This window comes from Papaver somniferum, chromosome 9, assembly GCF_003573695.1.
Source record: "Papaver somniferum cultivar HN1 chromosome 9, ASM357369v1, whole genome shotgun sequence".
Classification (NCBI taxonomy): Eukaryota; Viridiplantae; Streptophyta; class Magnoliopsida; order Ranunculales; family Papaveraceae; genus Papaver; species Papaver somniferum.
The window spans coordinates 41,919,531-41,938,781 of NC_039366.1; the positions used below are offsets into that span (position 1 = coordinate 41,919,531).

Genomic DNA, 19,251 nt, shown 5'->3' on the forward strand with positions numbered 1-19,251 from the left:
CGAGGTTGGAGAGCTAAAAACAAGTATCGCATTTTCGATGACTAGGTGCCTCTCATGGACTTGTTGAACACTTCTTGCATTAGGATTCCCAAACTCTTGGCTAAATTTGTTGTGTACCCTAGACCAAAAGGTTGTGGAATCCACCCTTTCGGAGGATTGACGTCTAAGTTGTTTTTCCGCATACCAAGCTTTGGTGATTGCCAAATCTTCATTAGAATCAAATGAAACCATTGTTATATGTATGTAGAGAGCTATTGGGTGAGTTAGATGGAGTGTATGATGATATGAGCTTTGGAGAGTATATGCAAATAGTTGTGTGTTGTTTTCTGGAGATAAGTAGTGTATTTATAGGATGGTGCCCAAATTTTGCCGTTATAGTGTATAAGTACAAGTAAATCAAAGAAATTGTACTTGCAAAAATTTGAAATTTAAATCCGCCGGCACTGTTTTATTTCCCCAGTAAGCCGACTAAGTCAGGCCGGCATGGTCGGAATTTTGTTACCATGCCGACCTTATGATGATTTTAGGCATCAGGAGATCAGTTTCTACTGTGTATCCGTCAGAACTGTATTTGGTTATTAGCATGCCGGCTTTGATATGGCCGGCAGGATAGAAAATTTATTACTATGCCGACTTTATGCCTATTAGGCATCAGGAGAACATGCAATTTTCTGTTAAACCGTTGGAACGGTATTTGGTCACTAGGGTGTCAGCCATGATGTGGTCGGCAAGAAACATATTTTTAAGCATGCCGACTTTATGATGATTTTAGACATCAGGAGAAGGTGTTTTATACAACAAATAGCCGACATGGTAGATAATGTAAAACCATGTCGGCTGCGTAACAGCCGGCAAGGTTTTGATCTGAATACCCTGTCGACCCTGGTATGCAAATAATTACTGGTGTCAGGGCCGGCAGTCTGACAGTTCAAAACCATGCCGGCCCTGGTGTGGTCGATACTGTATATTAAAAAAAACATGCCGGTATAAACATTGAAACTTTACATAGCTAAACAAACCATTCATTCAACAACTAGAATTCCAACACTTATTGTCCAAAATACGAAAACATGTCCCATAAACCTTAAAAACATTTGTCCACACCATTAACTTAAACATTTTTCCACCACAACATAAAGAAATAAACTAGGAAAGCATTCATTCACCACCATGACCACGACCACGACTACTTCCCCGTTTAGGAACACTACCACTACTACTACCTTCACCACCACGACCGCTACGAGCCCTCTTTTTGTCAGCATTCATCTTGTCTTGTGCTTCCCTCCTGGCTTTTTCTTCCCTTTTTACTTCAGCATCAGCTTGCTTGAACAATTCATGGGCATCCTCATTGTCAATATTGCAAGCATAGTCAATGTGCTTGCTTTGCTCTTCAATCGGCAAAGGCTCTCCTCGGTCTTTCGCGCAACACAACACCTTCACAAAGGTCTTCAACTGCTCCTTCTATTTTCAATTAAACAACAAACAATTAATATAACGATTCGATGATGTAATCTTAAAATAGTAAGAGCAACTCTAAAATACTTACAAAGAACTTAAGACTTGTTGTTGGGTCTTTCGATGCCATCTTCCTCTTACGAGCCAATTCTTCAGCAGTCATTTCCCTAATCATAGTAGGACGATCCCAACCCAAGTACCACGTCATGTATCTCTCACTAGCTTCATTACCGGTGGTTACCTCGTCCAGAAGACTCACATCGATATTACGGCCACGTTTATCGTCCCAATGTTCTAGAGCTGGCGGTGGAGCGTAAGCGACGTTAATAGTTTTTTGGGGACGTGGAGCAGTCATCCTTTAAAAAAGTAAAGAACGTCTTTTCTTCATCGAAATGAGGTTCTTCTTGGACGTAACCCCGATGTGGATCGTGCATTTAATATCCCGGTGAGCACAACAAGGGTCCGTAGTATAATGCAACTTCATCTCTCCTTTGGATGAAACCTTGTTTTCTAGCATCTTGATACGGATCAAATATCACCTCCTCCGCAGTCAATTTGTCGATGGCGATTCGGAGTTTGATAAGATTTTGCGGCATGTCCTTATCTTAGTACCCTTAAAACTGTACCTTTGCGCTCTTGGCTTATCAACCGCAACATTCGCATCCATTTTGAGGTAGGAGTTGGTTTTGAACAAAGAAGGGAAGTGCTCATATATCCAAACTTATGCAAAAAAAAAAAAAGTTTAGTAAGAATCTTATCTTACGAGAATTTTGCAAATATAAATGATTTAGACAATAAAATTACCTGGAAGAGACATGTGTTTCCGTTAACTTGCGCAGTGAGTGCCCTAGAACCCTTTGTCAACTCATTGTTCAAGAAGGCGACCACCGCAGTACCCCGAGAATACTCACGCATCTTATCTAAGGGATCCAATAGTTGCAAGTAACTGGCGTCGACCAAGCTTCCGGAACTGTCGGGGAAGATACATTTGCCTAGGACGTATAGAAAATAAGCTGACGCGGTAGCATTGATTCGCATCGGGTTCACCCTTCCTTCCTTATCAAAGATTTTCTTTGTCTCCCATAATGTGTCCCTCAACTTCTTCAGATTAAACTTCTTGCTTAGACGACCATCCTTCTTCTCAAGCATAGACTCCGTCTCAATATGATTCCAACCGAACAATTTCTGGCTCCATTTGTAAATATCCTTGAAAGAAAACTTATTATTGAATCCCTCACTGACTGCTTTTCCATCAACCTCGAGGCCTAGAATTTGATGAGCATCATCGGGAGTTATCGCCATCTCACCGAATGGGAATAACATTGTATCAGTCTCTTCGTAGAACCTCTCACATAATGCAGATATGGTAACTCTATCATGCTCAATATTCGAACTCTCCACCGCAGTCCACAACCCGGAGTTCTTGAAAATCACTTGCACCTCCTCACATTCTAGATCAAGATCCCAAGTCTTAGTCACTGAACATGAAGCTTGGCGCCTCATGAGACGGACGACATGCTTGTGATCCTAAATACCAAAAAAAAACAAAATGAAAAGAAATACAAACAACTTGACGAAAATTTAAGATAGTTACACACTTGAATAAAGAACAAAGACGGATTGAGATTACTTACGAAAGTATTATGGATTGTACATGCCCATGAGTCTTTGTATCCAAAAAGAACATTTCCACCATCTCTTGGAGTCCCCCTTGGAAGCTCACCTTTTTTCAGTGTAACCATCAAGTGAGAGGGAGGCATGTGGGAATTAACTGGTTTAGTGATCACCCTCTTCTTATTTCCGGTTTCAATTGAAGTTGAAGCTTCGGTTTGTTGAACAATAGCTAGAGTTTGTTATCCTTCTTCTTCTTATTATTCTTCTTCCAATGCCTCGTCAAAAGTTTCATCTTCGATATCCTTATCTTTATCTCCATTACCATCATCATCATCATCATCATCACCTCCTCCAACATTAGGCATTTCTTGATCACCATCATCATCATCATTGTTACCTCCTCCAGCAGTCGGAGTGCTTTCATCAACATCATCATCATCATCTCTTCTACCAGATGGAATTGATTGGTCTTCATCTGGAGTCTCGTCTGAATCACTGGGTTCCGATGGTGGTTGAGAATCATTCAGTACACGGATCTTGAGCGTTCCCGGCACAACGTATTCCCCTCGATGTGTTGAAGTCAAGAGTTTATCACCAACACGAGGAGGTCTTGAAGGAGGACTAAGAGCTTTCATAACTTTCTTCTTTGACTTTTCCAACTTGAACAAGAAAAATTAAGAAAAAAAAAATTACAGGTCGGCAGGGTCGACATATATAACCTATCCGGCGGAACAATGTCCGGAAGGGTCGATATCCAAATTACATGCCGGCTAAAGCGCAGCCGACAGGGTATTATTCACATAACCTGCTGGCTTATAACAAATATGAACACAGTAGAAACAAGGATTTTTCACCAAACCAGTCGGCAAGGTCCATTACCCGTACATTGTCGGCCAACTAACAGCCGACATGGTTTGATCCAAATACCATTCAGGTTTTAAAAATTCAAGGCATTAGGAGACACAAAAAACTTGAAATACAGCCGGCAAGGTAAAAAATTATAACCAACCCGGCTAAAGAAAAACTGTCGCCGGCAGGGTCTAAGGTTGAATAACTTGCCGGCCCTGCAAGTACCAGTTACAGGTATTCAACAGCCGGCAAGCTTTTCAACCTAAGATCCTGCCGGCCAAATCCTAACTATGAAAATCCGCCAAGGTCGATAACATAATACCTTGCCGGTATCGCAACTGCCAATTCACAATTTCGATTTTTCTGACCTAATTTAACATGCAAACATGAAATCTAAGTACTAGAGTGAGTTTAAGTAAGCCCTTACTTTTTTAAGCGCACCATTTCTCGTGTTTCAGCGGCTGCGAATTCTCCTTCTTCGACGGTTTTTTCTTCACTTTCTTTTGAACCAAACTTGCAATTCCAGGGTTATACTCATTGGGTTTTCGATTAGATTCTTTCATATGAGTTCCCTTCCGCCGTGGTGGATCCATTGATGAAGATTTATCGTAGTTTTCCAATCGACGATTTCAATGAATTAATCGACGAGTTTTGATGGTGTGGGGGGTGATGGAGCCGATATGGTTGCGGAGGAGAAGAAGAAGAGAAAAAGAGGAAGATGAAATGAAAAGATTAACACTGATTTAGGGTAATAGGTTTTTAAAGGATAAGGTTAGTTTTGTAACTTGCCCATTAGGACTCCCCCTAAAATCCTTAAAAAGAGTCCCTTTAAAATTGGATATACCCAAATACCCCAATCAAGCCGGTGTAAAAAAGATCGGGACTATTTTAATCTCATTTTCGAAAGGGGAAATTAGGCTCAGGCCCAACCCATGGATAACCCATAATATGAGGCCCCTAGATAAAAGAGTTTTATTAGTAGGCCCTGAATTAAAAAATAAATTTAATAAAAGCGAAAAGACTAAATTAGCCTCAAGTATATAAGAGGCGTCACCTACCTTTCTCTCGTTCAGACGCCATTATTTCATTTCCAAGGAGAGAGAAAACAAATCTCACTCACCTGAAACAGAAAGAAATCTAGAAAAAAACCCAAAAAATCAAGAAATCTTCCTGAAATCTGTTCCAAAACAAAGATCGAGATCAAAAACTATTCATCATTTGCTAACCCCTAAATCAGAGAAACAGATCGAAAAAGTTTCAGATTCAAAAACCAAAAAAAATCAAAAGAAACAGTTTCAGATTCAGTTTCAGATTCAAAACCTAAATCGCCGTTGTTACTGATTCCTGTTGATGAAATACTCCGACGATTAATCACTAGGTAAGTTTTGATTTGAAGCTGTTAGTTTTGATTCCTGTTGTTACTGATTCGTGGGTCGAAAATTTCTGAACTAGGGTTTGTAATAAGATTACAACAAACATAACTCATTCTGACTGATAATTTTACAGATCGGAGAAGGAGAACAATCGTTTGTGCATAAAATCCATGAAATAACTGATTAAATAGAAACAAAGGTAAGTCATGGATGTGATATAACTGATTGATTTAGTGGATTTCATTTCTGAGATGTTACTGTTTGAAAACCCTAGAAACTCTAAGTTGAATTGCAATCAACTAACTTGATTTTATTACTACATCAACTACAGATTCAGAATCAAATTTCTTTTGGAATAAAAATGGTGAAAGGAAAAATGAATCCCCCTAGAAAAGATGATACAATTACAGGTACTAAGTTGTGAAAACTATTGTTGTCATGGTCTCATGTTTATTTCTCATATAATGCTTGTGAATATGTAATTACACAGACAAGGACATGTGTAACTATAAGTTACACACTCAAAATGTAACCACTGACTGTGTTGTGGTTTGTATATTGATTGTGTAACTTATAGTTACACATACCAAGTGAGCCTGTCACCACTGACTTGCCTAGGGATGTGTAACTAGTAGTTGCACATAAAAAATTGGTTGTGTTTAGGATGTGTAACTTGTAGTTACACATAGAAAATTGGTTGTGTAAATTAAAGTTACTCATTAATATGCATGTGTAAGTTAAAGTTACACCTTGTAGAATGTCTAGGATTGAGTGTGTAACTTGTAGTTAAAATCTACTAATTGAAGAAATTTAAAAGTTTCTAATGTAAGTGATGCTTTTGAATGTATAACTACGCAAACAAGGGCCTGTGTAACTTTAAGTTACACATTCAAAATCTCACCACTATGTTGTGGTTTGTATATTGAGTGTGTAACTTGTAGTTACACATACAAATGAGCCTTGCAGAAGTGGCTGTGTAACTTGTAGTTACACATCTTAACTGTGAGTTACACATTCAAGATGTTACCAATGACTTGCAAAGTGGCTGTGTAACTATAAGATACACATTGAAAATCTAATCACTGACTTGCCAATTGACTGTGTAACCTTAAGTTACACATGCATAATAACATAACTGATTTGGCAATTGCCTAGATAACTAAAAGTTACACATGCAAAAATATAACCTATGACTGTATTGTGTTTGTAAATTATAGTTGGACATAAAAAATGACCCCTTTAAACCTTCATATGCATGTAAGTTAAGGTTACACAACACAGAATAGAATGATTCAGTTTGTGTACTTGGCAAATACACATAGTTTGTAACATGATTTTCATTTTGTAGTTAAAAACGAGTGTATTTGATAAGTACACAACATACTGACTCATGCTATTTTTGTGTGTGATGTGTACAGGAAACCTAAGGCAGTCGTTGAATGCAGTAAAGGATTTAGTAAAGGTGATAAAGCCTATAGGACTGACTGATAGGGCTCATAGATATCTTAGGAGAGCTGCTTACGGAGAACTCGTAATGATGTATTACGATGACTATGATACAACTGTACCAACTACAACAAGACAGATAACTACCAACAAACACGGCGTCTTGAAGCTCTTGAACTGCTTTGACATGGATTGTGAGACACCATGTTCATTCAAGTTTGTTGATGATAAGATTATAGAGTCTACACCGGCAAAGCTGGCTGGTATATTTTGCATGCAGAGGATTGGAAGCAGAAAGGGTCAGAAGCTGTTAAAGTACTATTGTCCTAGTGATTTGACTGACAATGTTTTATACAGCAAATACTTCACCGATATCAAATCTACAAAGCATCAGACGACGGTGACTAAGACAAACATTTTAGAGAAGATAAAACAACTTATGGCAAAAAGGAGAAAAAGTGGGAAAAGAAAGAAAGTTGATGAAAAGGATCTAGTTTGCCTGATAGGTCTTTATCTTTGCTGTGTATTGTTTTTTGGCGACAAAAATGCCAATGGAGTGAACGCGAAATATCTTAGTATCGTTGAAACTTATGATACGGTGCTCAAGGTGTCGTGGCCTGATTTAATACACGAGCACTTGTTTGAAGAGATTCATACTAATCTTAGTTGTTTGTCAAATGTGAAGGCTTGTGTGCAATACCTACTGGTAAAAAGCTTGTGTGTAATTTCTATTCCAGCAGTTTTAGTGTTACGTGATGGATATTTTTGTTCAATCGACTAATTAAAATTTATATGTTGCAGTTATTGTTTGCTGAACACACGCCAGCAGGATTAATCCCAAAAGTTGAGAACCACGAGGAAGATATCCCGAGGGTTGGGAGATGGGATATATACCATATTTCTGATTACATTTGGAAAACAGACATGACACAGTTTTCGGTAAGTGTTATATGTCAATTGGTTTAGGTTTTGTAAATTTATGGTAATGTAATTTAGATAAAACTTTGATGTAATCAAAATTGTCATGTGTAGCTATAAGTTACACATTTAAATGTGCTTGTGTAATTTATACTTACACATGCAAAAGATAACACAAGTGAATGCAACTATAGGTTATGTAACATATATATCCTGTTTGTATATATATCATGTGCTTATGTAACTATAGGTTACACATTTTATATGTATATCCACTTTACATTAGATATATGTGTAACCTTTAGTTACACATATCCACTTTACATTAGATATATCTAATGTGCTTATGTAACTATAGGTTACACATATAAAATGTGCTTATGTAACTTTAAGTTACACATACAACCGAAAAATGTATATTTAGAATGTTCAACTGTTTTTTGCAATCTCTTTTTAACCTCTCCATCTGTTAATTGCAGCCAACTCCTAGCTTTGTGGCTGAGTTTTCACATCTTGAGAAGCAGCTGGGTATATCAACCGTGGTACCCAGCAAGGACGACCTGCAAAGTTGGATGAAAGCGCAAACTATTGAGAATAGCCATCTGAAAGAGCAACTGCAAGAAAAGCAAGCAATGCTTAAAGCAGTGTATGCAATTGCAAGAGAAGGGATATCAGAAGGGGACCTTTCAGGAACAGCGGAATTCAAGGTTCACAAATTTAGTTGCCAAATTATGCAAGCAATGGGTATTGATCCTTACAAAGTGACCCAGGAAGAGTTTATGCAACATGAAGATGATGTACATGGAGGTACTGAGCATGGAGCTACTGAGCATGAAGAAGAAGAGTTACAATTAGTTGAGACAGAGCAACAAGGAGATGGAAGTACTGAGCAAGAGAAAGAGAAAGATGACGCGGAAACTTCCTTCAATGAAGAATGTAAGTAGTTGTTCATTTTTAATATGCTTCTTTAACTTGATAGAGGTATCCAATTAGTTGACACTAAGGTCTTTGAACCTTTTTAATTTCATATTTTACTTGTTCATTTTTAACTTGCTTGTTTAACTTGATTAGACTTAATAAATGTTGAGTAAACTGATCATATGGATGTGTAATCCCTAGTTACACATGCCACATGCATGTGTAACTTCTGGTTACACTAGTTAGATGCATGTGTAACTCCATGTTACACTAGGTATCCATTCCATATTCATGTGTAACATGAAGTTACACATATTAGTTATCCAAGCCAGTCGATTACACATGATATATTCTTCTTGAAATTTTATTAAAAAAATTTAACATCATCATCATCATCCTAATTCTCGTTTCAATACTTGTGCAGTTCCATGTATGAGCCTTGCAGCTGGAAATACGCCAACAATTCTGCAAGCTCAAACTGCTGCAGAGGGGCACAAAAGACCACTCAGGACATATAGTTCGAGTATGAAGAGTGTGACAACTTGCAAGACTCCACCAAAGAAAAGGCCTGTCGCAAAGCAAAAGCCCACTCCTACAAATAATGTTGATGAGGAGCAGAAGAAAGATGTTGAAGAGACACCTGTTACGGATGAGGCACAGAAGAAAGCTGCAGATGGTGGAGTTGTGGATGGGGCAGGTGATGATGTAGCTGCAAAAGCCGTAGGTGATGATGTTACTGCAAAAGTCAATGAGGATACACCTGCAACTGTTGGTGACGGTTTGGTTATGACTGCTCCAACTCAGCCAACTCCTGGAACTTTTGATGACAGTTCTGCTTCAACACAGTTTGAGGACTCCATGGTGATAACTGCTACAACACCGCAAACACATCCTGACAATGCTCAGACCTACAGGTTGGTGCAACTAGGAGCTAACCCTGATGATATGACGAATGTTGAAGTGAGTGAAATGATAGATGAGATCGTCAGCAACATTAACAAAACTGAACATGGACCCGCAGTGACGGAGAATGCAGAACCTACCTCAACTGGTAACCACTCTTCCGTTCTATGTTTTGTTTGTAATGGAAGTGTAACTTCAAGTTACACATTGTAAAAGGCATGTGTAGCTTGAGGTTACATACAGTGTGTTTCGTTTGTAATGGAAGTGTAACTTCAAGTTACACATTGTAAAAGGCATGTGTAGCTTGAGGTTACATACAGTACATTATTATTTTGGCTTGTGTAACTTTAAGTTACATACATGTGCTAATTTTACTGAGATTCTGCCTATATTTGTTTGCACAGCTACAACGCAGGAAAACGTTTTTAGCCTTGGATTAGAAAAAACTCCAAAACCTGCAGGAGAGTTACTGAAGGAAGCTGCGAATACAATAAGAGAAAGGCAACCATCATTAATACAACAACGTGTGCTGAGGAATAGAAAAATCCCAACACAAGATCTGAAACAATATCAAAGAAATTCAAAGAGGATTAAGAAGACAGCTAATGAAGAAGAAATGGCCGCAGTTCCAGAAGTAGAAGAAGATAGAATGGCTGAGGTTGCTGAAGAAGATGATGGAACAATGAGAAACGATGTGAAAGGTTCAGAAGTTATCGAAAGGCTGGAAGGCGAGAAAAAGAATAAAGTGCTTGAATATTTCAATACTCATCCGAAAACGTAAGTAGCTTGACTCCAAGTAGGCTTGATTCTGTTATTGATTGTTGTATTTTACTACTTGTTTCTGTTATCTTGATTGATAATAGTTTACTTCTTTGTAATGCAGAGACATTACTTGGATGGAACTCAAAGAAGATGGTAGCGAGCTGTTTGATATATCTGGAGAACTAATGATACAGCTTACAAAGAAAGAATCCTTCTTGGAGTCAGAATTCATCGACTTCTACATTAGCAGATTGAGGACGAAGATGAACTCTAACAGCAAGTATGACAAGGCGATATTCCTGTCGCCAAAAGCATACGTAAGTACTTCGATATATTTAAAATCTTATTGCATTTATAATGTGTAGTATATGTTGTAAGATTATGATAACATACTCAAGATTTTTTTTCCAGTGTAAAACCCAAGGCCCTATGTGTAACTTCTGTTTACATAATCACTTGTTCATTTGTAACTTTTGATTAAAAATGTGAGTTTGACATTCCAAATGGTTTTTGCAGATCTCTTACTTGAAGGATTACGAAGAATTCAAGAAATTTTGGATTCCGAAGCTTGCGAAGGAGTATGTCAAGTACAAGAACGATGCAGTCAGACTTTTCGCCCCAATGTGCAACAACAACACACACTACACACTGCTGGAGTATGACTTGAGGAGCTCTAATCCTTGGTCCTACATGAACTCGTCAAACGTTAAGGAACTCAAGGGTGAACACCTTCTTCAAGCCAAGAAATATGCATTTGCAATTACTACAGAACTGAGACTCCGCTGTCCTTTTTCTCTTGGGATGAATGAAAATGCCAAGAATCTCAATGCGCCCCCACAAGGTACAATTCCTGACTGTCTTCCATGTGTATGCAATTACATGAAAATCAGGATGAAGAATAAACCACTTGACAAAAAATTAACCTCAACTATGATGCTATGGTGGACTGACAAGCTGAACCGCATGAGAGGAAGCATGCTATACAAGATTCTTTCGGATCCATCTAGAGATGTGTAAAGCAGTCATTAGGATTATAAAAAATTCTATACTCGCAAATATGTTGTTAGCCACAAACAGATGTTAGACTTGGAAAATATGTTGTTAGAAACTTTTAAATTTCGTCAGTTAGTAGATTTTAGCAGTTCTTAGTTTTGCAAAATATTTTTGGGTTGAAATTCTTTGAATTAAAAACTTTTATCTTGTTAGAACTACTACTGCTGTGTGTACAGGTTTCAGAAAGTATGCAACAGGTTAAGTAACTACACATCTTAATTTGATGCAGAAAGTGTAACCTGAGTTTAGATATACATTTATCATGTGTAAGCTAATGTTACACATCCATATATTTGAGTGTAAACTGAAGTTACACAAGCCATTGATCGGATTGTCCAATAAATCAAAATAAAGTTACACCAGCATTTATCATGTGTAAGCTAATGTTACACATGCAATCACAGCAGTGTAACTTCCGGTTACACATCCATATATTTGAGTGTAAACAAAAGTTACAGAAAGCATTTGACCACTGATCAGACGTATACAATAAATCAAAAATAGAATAAAACGCATTTCAACTGTGAACTGACAAAATATAAAATCTGAATGAATCATCCTTACACATAATCAACGTTGAAGAAAAATAAAAACGTTTGGTCCATGAAAACCAACATGAAGAAAACTAAAAAACAAATAATCAAAGATAAATAACAATCAAATCATTAGTTGCAGAAATGAATTTTGTTAGGCTCAAGCTAGTGGGGTGTGAACTTCCGAGGATTCCTGCAACCTGCCTTGTTGTGACCTGTTTCCTTGCAGTTGCTGCAATGAACTTTCCTCTTCACCTTCTTCTCGTGTTTACTTATAATCCTTTTCCCTGGTGGTCTACCTGGATGCTTCTTCACGGTAGGTGGGTTGACGGTGTCGTCTGGATGATATTCAACAGGCCTGTTGTAGTTGGGAATCGGCTGGATGGCATGCATATAAGTCTTCCTAAAATAGTCGCTTGTAAAATACGGTGAAATGAAATCAATAGCCTCACGTTTAATCTTGCGTATGGCTGCAAGAGCATGAGCACAAAGAAAACCATATACGCGCCACCTGGAAGAAAACAAAAAACAAATCAAAAATCAGTTAGTTGCACATACAAATCATAAAACACTCAAAATTAGCTAGCTATAGGTGCATGTACAGGATGTGTATCTTTAAGTTACACATATAAAATAAATTTGTAACTATTATTAACACATGCATATATCTAATGTAAAGTGGATATACACATTCTTAAAAAAAAGAACATACAAAGAGAAGAAAAAAGCATAAGAAACCAAACCTTTGACAGGTGCAAGTCTCGTGTTCGAGGTCCACCATGTGAGACCTTTCACTAATAACTTCAAACACGGTAGGACTAGCAACCAATACTTCCCAAGCCAAACCTTCATCTTGAAGAGCCACAAGCTTTTCTTCATACTCAGGGGTTAATGGAGTCATCATATTAGCACCAATTTCACGACGCTCTGCCATCAAACACATTATTTTCCTCCTAATCTGAAAAGGAGAAAAAAACTCATCAATGCATAAAGTGACAAAACATGAAATAAAAAGACAACAAAACAACAAAACACACACACACACTCAATTAACCTGATCAAGAAGAGCAGATGCAGGCATCTTCTTGTGAACCAGAACCCAGCTATTGACTGATTCTGCTAGAGTACTAGATGTTCGTCCATACCGACAACCTTTGAAATAGGCATTCGCATATGCTTCAGGTGGGATTGTCTCGATGTAATCAGCCACCCAATCGCAGTTCAAATCTCTAATCTTCTGTATGGCTTTCGCATGGTTTTCAGGTGAGAGTGCGTATGTCGCCTCTCGGAAATGGTCCATCACAAGTGAGTACCTAGGATCTGTTGCAGTGATGGGTATATTCTTCGTCAAATGATAGTAGCAGAAGCTGTGGAACCCATCTGGATAAACAAGTGGAACACCTTGCAAGAGTCCTTCATGGCGATCCTAAAGGAAGGTGATTGGCCTCCCATCACCAACAACTTCTTTCAAATTCCTTAAAAACCACTCCCAGTTGTCGATCGTCTCAGAATCGACTAGTGCAAAAGCAAGGGGGAAAATCCTACAAAAAAATTGTGCAGAATCGAAAGAATAATAAGTTTCACACATGCTAAAACAAATATGTAACTTAAGGTTACACATGCTAAAACAAATATGTAACTTAAGGTTACAGATGATGTTTTCTTAGTTACACACTGAGTAAAGTAATGTGTAACTGAGAGTTACACATGTGTAACTGTTAGTTATTTGTCAACTGAAGTTGTTCATAAAAAAAAACACATAGAAAAAACATACCTTTACCACCATTGATCCCAGTAGCTGCCATCAAGCAACCTTTGAATGTACCAGTCAGGAAAGTAGTATCCAAGTATACCATTGGACGACAAAACCGGTACCCTTTGATGCATGCAGCAAATGCGATGAAAATCCGCTGGAACTGTTTATTTTCACGTTCAAACTTTATCACACTACCAGGGTTGGTTTCCCTTATAGCATCAATATACCATACCAAGTGCGAGTAGGACTTGACATCGTCGCCATAAATCGTATCATAAACCTTTTCCCTAGCATTATATGCCTGGTAGTACTCCATGTTGATCCCATAGTTGGTCTGGAAATCAGGAGCAATTTGCTTGGGCTTCTTGTGAGGATTTTTGCGAACTTCTTCCTCAATCAAACTAGACAAGAAGCTGGTGGAGTAAGTTTGGTTCAAGTTGCGTCCACCAGCACCACAAATGTGCTCAGGGTTATAAGACCTGACCTGAAGAGATTCATACAAAATATAAACAATTAAACCAAAACACAATATGGTGCCAAAAACATCATGTGTAAACCAAAGTTACACATACTGTAACAAAACATAACATATGTTAAGCATTAGATGACAGAACATGGAAAACCTACCTGAAACATTTCGTTCCTTTCATCGATAGAAGCTGCATGGAATTTCCAGTCGCATTTTTCATCTGCACACTTAGCCGTGAACCTAGAACGCTCATTGTGAGTTACAATCATTTGGAAACCAGTGCGAAGACGATACTTGGTAAAAGCAACCCTGACTTGCTTAACTCCTTCAACAAACACATGGCCAATATCACCAAGAACCTTGGGCCAACCATCCGATAACAAAGGTTTCGCTGGCTTACTTTTATCTTCCAAATACATTGCAACAGTAAGATTGTTTGTGGACGAAGACGTACTACTAGACCCATTAGAAATAGAAGAATCTGCCCTAGAGCTAGAGGAAGAGGCCACACGAGGAACATTTTGCAAGAAAATATCAACACTGGTCTTCTGTTTACTATTTGTGATAGATATAAGAGCTTGCAAAGAAAAATCATAGTCAAGCGGAAAATCTTTCCCACTTTCTCGAAAGAAGAAAGTAATACCAAGTGGAGTATACTGCTTCCATTCCTTGCAAACTTGTTCCTTAAACTCATCAAGTTTGATATCAGTATTAACACGCAGGGTAATGAAATCAGAAAAGTAGCGAACAACAGCAATGCAACTAACAGCAGCGCAACTAACAACAGCCATGACAACCTGAAAATATCAAATACACAATAAGAATATCAAAATTTGAAAACGAACGCAATTCACTCGGGGGCGTTTCCCCCTCGTGAGAAGTATATTCTATGCGGCAAGCTAAATATAAGTAAAAGATACAGATGATACAATTGTTTACAAATAAAACATGTTACAGGACATATATATGTAACTTCAACTTACACATTCTTAAAATACAACAGGATATATATGTGTAAACTAAAATTACACATGTTGTAACTAAAAAAACATCTGCATCTTCCTCACACATGCTTAAAAATACAAAGAGGATATATATGTGTAAAATAAATTTACACATGCTGCAACTAAAAAACATCTGCATCTTCTTTAAGCATGCTTAAAATACAACATGATGTATATGTGTAACCTCAAGTTACACATACTGTAACAAAAAAAACAGCATGTATACAAATCAATTTGAAGTTGTTTTTTTGAAACAAAATTGTTTCTTCATACTTCTCTCAGTATCAACAAAAAGTAAAACAACAAATTAACAGATCGCACATGAAAGAACAACAAAATAATTCAAAAAAAAAAATTGAAAACAGATCTGAAATCAAAAACAACATAAAATTCTTACCTAGATTTGTTGTTTTCTTTCTTCTGAAACAATGTTTATTTTGTTCCTCTTCTCAGTATCAAACAAACATGTGTAAGCATCAACAAAAACATGTGTAAGTATCAAAAGTGACAAAAATAGATAGAAACGGTAAAATCAAAATCAATTGAATTTGAAAACTAAATCGAAATCACAATTCGTACCTATTTTGATTTATGTATTCCCAACTGTCTTCTTCCTCTTCTCAGACTCAACAAATTCGAAACAGAACAAAAATCGTAATCAGTAGAAGATCGAGATTCAAAAAATCGATGAGAAAACTAGTGAATCAAGCAACAGAAAAGCTAAAAACGAACAAACCTATTTGTTGTTCATCAATGCAGCTTCACTATCTCGTCAGATCTGAAAAACAGACGAATACACCTCAACGAATTGAGAGAAAATTCGTTTTCTTCTTCTTCTCGTTTATGTTGTTCTTCTTCTCGTTTTCTTCCTATCAAATTAACGAAAATCAGTATGAAACTATCAAAATTCACGAATTCGTCTGAAGAAAAATCTCCAATTCTGTTTCTGAACGAGAGCGGAGAGAAGAAAGAGCTGAATCTGATTTGGTTTTCAGTTTCTGGTAGGTATAAAACGTCTATAAATAGGGAAGGTTAATTTCGGTATTTTTACTTTTATTAAAAATCCTGATGACGTCAGCAATCCGGGAAAATTGAAAACCAGGCCCCAAAAAAAAAATTCTGGACCTAGAAATATCAAAAACGGAAAGTGTGGAGTTGAGGGTGTAAGATCCATTTTGTGGGGCTTGTATATGGTTGGACCCATATAGTAGGGGGTTCTAGTATTTTTCACTTTTCGAAATTTGTCACTTAGATTATTGGAGAGCAGTCGTGAATGACAGATCTAACCAAAACCCGACAAAAGTAGGTAGACTAGGATTATAACTTCCTTACCCTCTATCTAGACTAGAGCTATATTTACAGTAGCTCGTTGTAGTGCTCGCAGAATCTAGGCTCCGGTGGATCATCAGTCGCCTCTTAAAAGAGTCGGAGCAGCTCACCATGCAAACGTGTACCCCCGGTGAACCAGTACTACTCAAAATTGGTGATTAATTATCACAGAGTGCGTGACATTTGCGTTGTCTAAAAAAAGAATTTGGTAATCGCATTACAAGTCCAGATTCCAAACAGCTCTTCGTTTGAGACTGATAACATTCTCCTTGTCCCTTTTCTAAAAAAATATTCTCCTTTTCCAAAAACAAAAAAATATCCCCCGACTTGACCCTTACCACTTGAACAAAAAATATATTCTAATTCATGGAATGATGAATTAACACGAACCAAGCTGCCAAACTCTCTCCTTTTACCGGTCTCATCAACAGAAGACCAAAATCATCACAAACCAAGACTACTACGAGTTTCTCTTTTGCATCATCTCCTGCCACTTAGTCGTAACGCAAATTATTGCCATCCCCCAACCCACCAAGGTCCCCCGAACCCAAACAAACAATAGACAAAGAAAAAAAGTACGTGGCAACAAGAGATTAAGACTGGAGTGGTATGGAGAATCAGTCGCCGATAATGTATGATAAATGTTCTTCTGATTCTTTACTAGTATTATCCGATAACAATAATAAACATGGTCGTTCAAAAGCACAAATTTGTTTTCATCTGGATCGTCTCAAAAAGAGAAGAAATTTGAGAAGAAAAAAGGATTGGGGATTGATTTGAATCTTACATTAGGTTGTTTTGGTACTAATGATGATAAAGAGTTTAGCAGTGATTGCAGTGGTGTAATGGGAGGTGGGGATTGTATTAACAACGGAGGAGGAAGTAATGTTGAATTCATTTCGGGTTCGATTTTGGTTAAAAATGGTGATGGTGAATGTGATTTGAAACAAGTTGATGTAATCGAAGTTGAACAAGAAAGGAGGGAGCTTTAGGTTACTGATTTAGAGCATGTCTTATGGTGGAATCCAACCTATTTCAAGTGTGGAAAAATCATGGAATGTCAAGTCTAATGGCTTTCAAATTGGGGTTTTTTCCATAGAAAATCCAAGTAAGGTTCCACCGTTTTGTGGAAGGGTTCGTGGAATCCATCTGAACGCCAATAACAATAGCGGTTTTTTTTTGTCCGTAGATTTAGGATGAGTTGTTGAAATCTAACGGCTGAGAAAAAAACGCTATTCTTAATAGCGTTTTTTTAACGCTATTAAAGAATAACGTTTTCACTATTCCACCACTACACTTGCACTTCCATCCACGGTTCCAAATGCTGAGATGGCGTGGAAGATGGAAGATGGAACTCTTCCACCATAAGACTTGCTCTTAAAAGCACCAGAAATCGAAGAGAAAGGAGATGTGGAAATGGATGTTGAGAAGAGAGAAATGAAAAAGAACGGTGAAAAGGGAATATGGATTTACTGGATGAGGCAGCAAGGTTGATTTCAGGGGATTTTAAGGATGAAACAGTTGAGGAAGATAGCACAAAGAATCACGATGAGAAACTAGTAACGAGACGAAGAAAATCCAAGAGAATAAGTAACAATAGTAGAATGTTTGATGTATATGAAGATTTTGAAGACATTTCACCAATCCAAAAAAATCCAATAGAACTCTGTTCTCGATCCATGGATCCATGGAAATCAACTACTAGTATGAGATCATCAAGAGGGTTTTCTAATAGAAGCAGGAATTGAAATTTCTGGGTTTTGAATTAGTTTGATCTTTATGCAACTACAGCAACAAAAATAGAAAAAGAGTGTTTAGAAATGTCTCAAAATGTATTCAGATAGTAATTAGATTAATTAAGACAGAATTAGAAGAACTCCCAGGAAAGAATAGTGTAGGGGCGAAATATCGCACCTCTTATTTCTATGCGAAATTGTCATTTCATTACCAAGCGAAGCCGATCGCACAAAGGATACCAAAGATGACATCACAGTCACACTAAAAGCATGAAGATTCGTGCGACAATAAAGAGCACGTGCGAGAACAACCAACGTGACTGTGCGAGAATAATGCACGCCAGATCCGAAAATAGGGGAAATATTAGTTGTACCCCACTACATGTTAGCTGTCATCCTCTATGTAAACACCTATATAAAGAGAATGACGGGAGAGAGAAAGGGAGGACACACATCTTTGTAGAGAGACACCTTTTGTAGAGAGGGATTTTATTTTCTTTATCATCTTCTTCCCCAAAAACTAGATCTACGAAGCTCCAAATACTCATTAATGGAGATTCTAAATGTAATACTCATGTAATTACAACAATCACTAGTGAAGAACCATGGATGTAGATCACAATGATAGAACCATGTAAAAATTCTTATGTCCATCTACACAATTTTAACACTTTTACCTTCTTTTTATGATAAATATGTTTAGATCTATAGAAATCATTAAGGGGTGTTAGTTGTGGGATTTACTGCAACTCTATTTTGGCACTAGAAACAGTACCTGATGTTTGTTGGTTTGAAGAAATTTCAAAGAAATTAGCTATGATAAGAGTTGGATTAACTGGATCTACAAACTTCAAGGTCAAATACAAAAGTTCAGGCGAAAGAATTATATTCTCAATCGAAAAACGTCTTCTGCAGTACAGAGAAACCAAGAGCGAGATAATAAGGAAGAAAGCAGATGGCAGTAGAAGAATATTGATGGACGTGCGAAGTTTACTTCATCTGAAACTCAAGAGAAGACCCAACTCATACAAAGGGAAGTTAAAGACGCACATGAAGGAGCTTTCACTAACGACGAAGGGAGAACCGAACAAGTGATGAAAATGTCACAGAAGAAGTGCTGACCAAAGAAG

General features: G+C 37.5%; 1 protein-coding gene and 1 long non-coding RNA gene across 2 annotated transcripts; both read left to right on the plus strand.

Annotated features, from left to right (window-relative positions):
- Window positions 1-5,265: 5,265 nt before the first annotated feature.
- LOC113308831 lies at window positions 5,266-6,741 on the plus strand. Its single transcript, XR_003340116.1, has 4 exons — window positions 5,266-5,299; window positions 5,428-5,493; window positions 5,626-5,704; window positions 6,713-6,741. It is a non-coding gene; the product is annotated as an uncharacterized LOC113308831 (long non-coding RNA).
- A 234-nt stretch (window positions 6,742-6,975) lies between these two features.
- Window positions 6,976-10,398, plus strand: LOC113311861. Its single transcript, XM_026560657.1, has 6 exons — window positions 6,976-7,446; window positions 7,542-7,679; window positions 8,138-8,594; window positions 9,001-9,627; window positions 9,884-10,005; window positions 10,363-10,398. The coding sequence occupies exons 1-6, from the start codon at window positions 7,015-7,017 to the stop codon at window positions 10,396-10,398; spliced, it is 1,812 nt and encodes a 603-aa protein (XP_026416442.1). The 5' UTR covers window positions 6,976-7,014.
- The last annotated feature ends 8,853 nt before the right edge of the window (window positions 10,399-19,251 follow it).

Excerpts from the sequence above, each read along its gene's own strand:
- LOC113311861 (XM_026560657.1), top strand. The coding sequence starts at position 7,015 with ATGCAGAGGATTGGAAGCAGAAAGGGTCAGAAGCTGTTAAAGTACTAT. Across the intron at positions 7,447-7,541 it reads CTTGTGTGCAATACCTACTG|TTATTGTTTGCTGAACACAC; the intron begins GTAAAAAGCTTG and ends TATATGTTGCAG. Across the intron at positions 10,006-10,362 it reads CATCATTAATACAACAACGT|AGACATTACTTGGATGGAAC; the intron begins GTGCTGAGGAAT and ends TTTGTAATGCAG.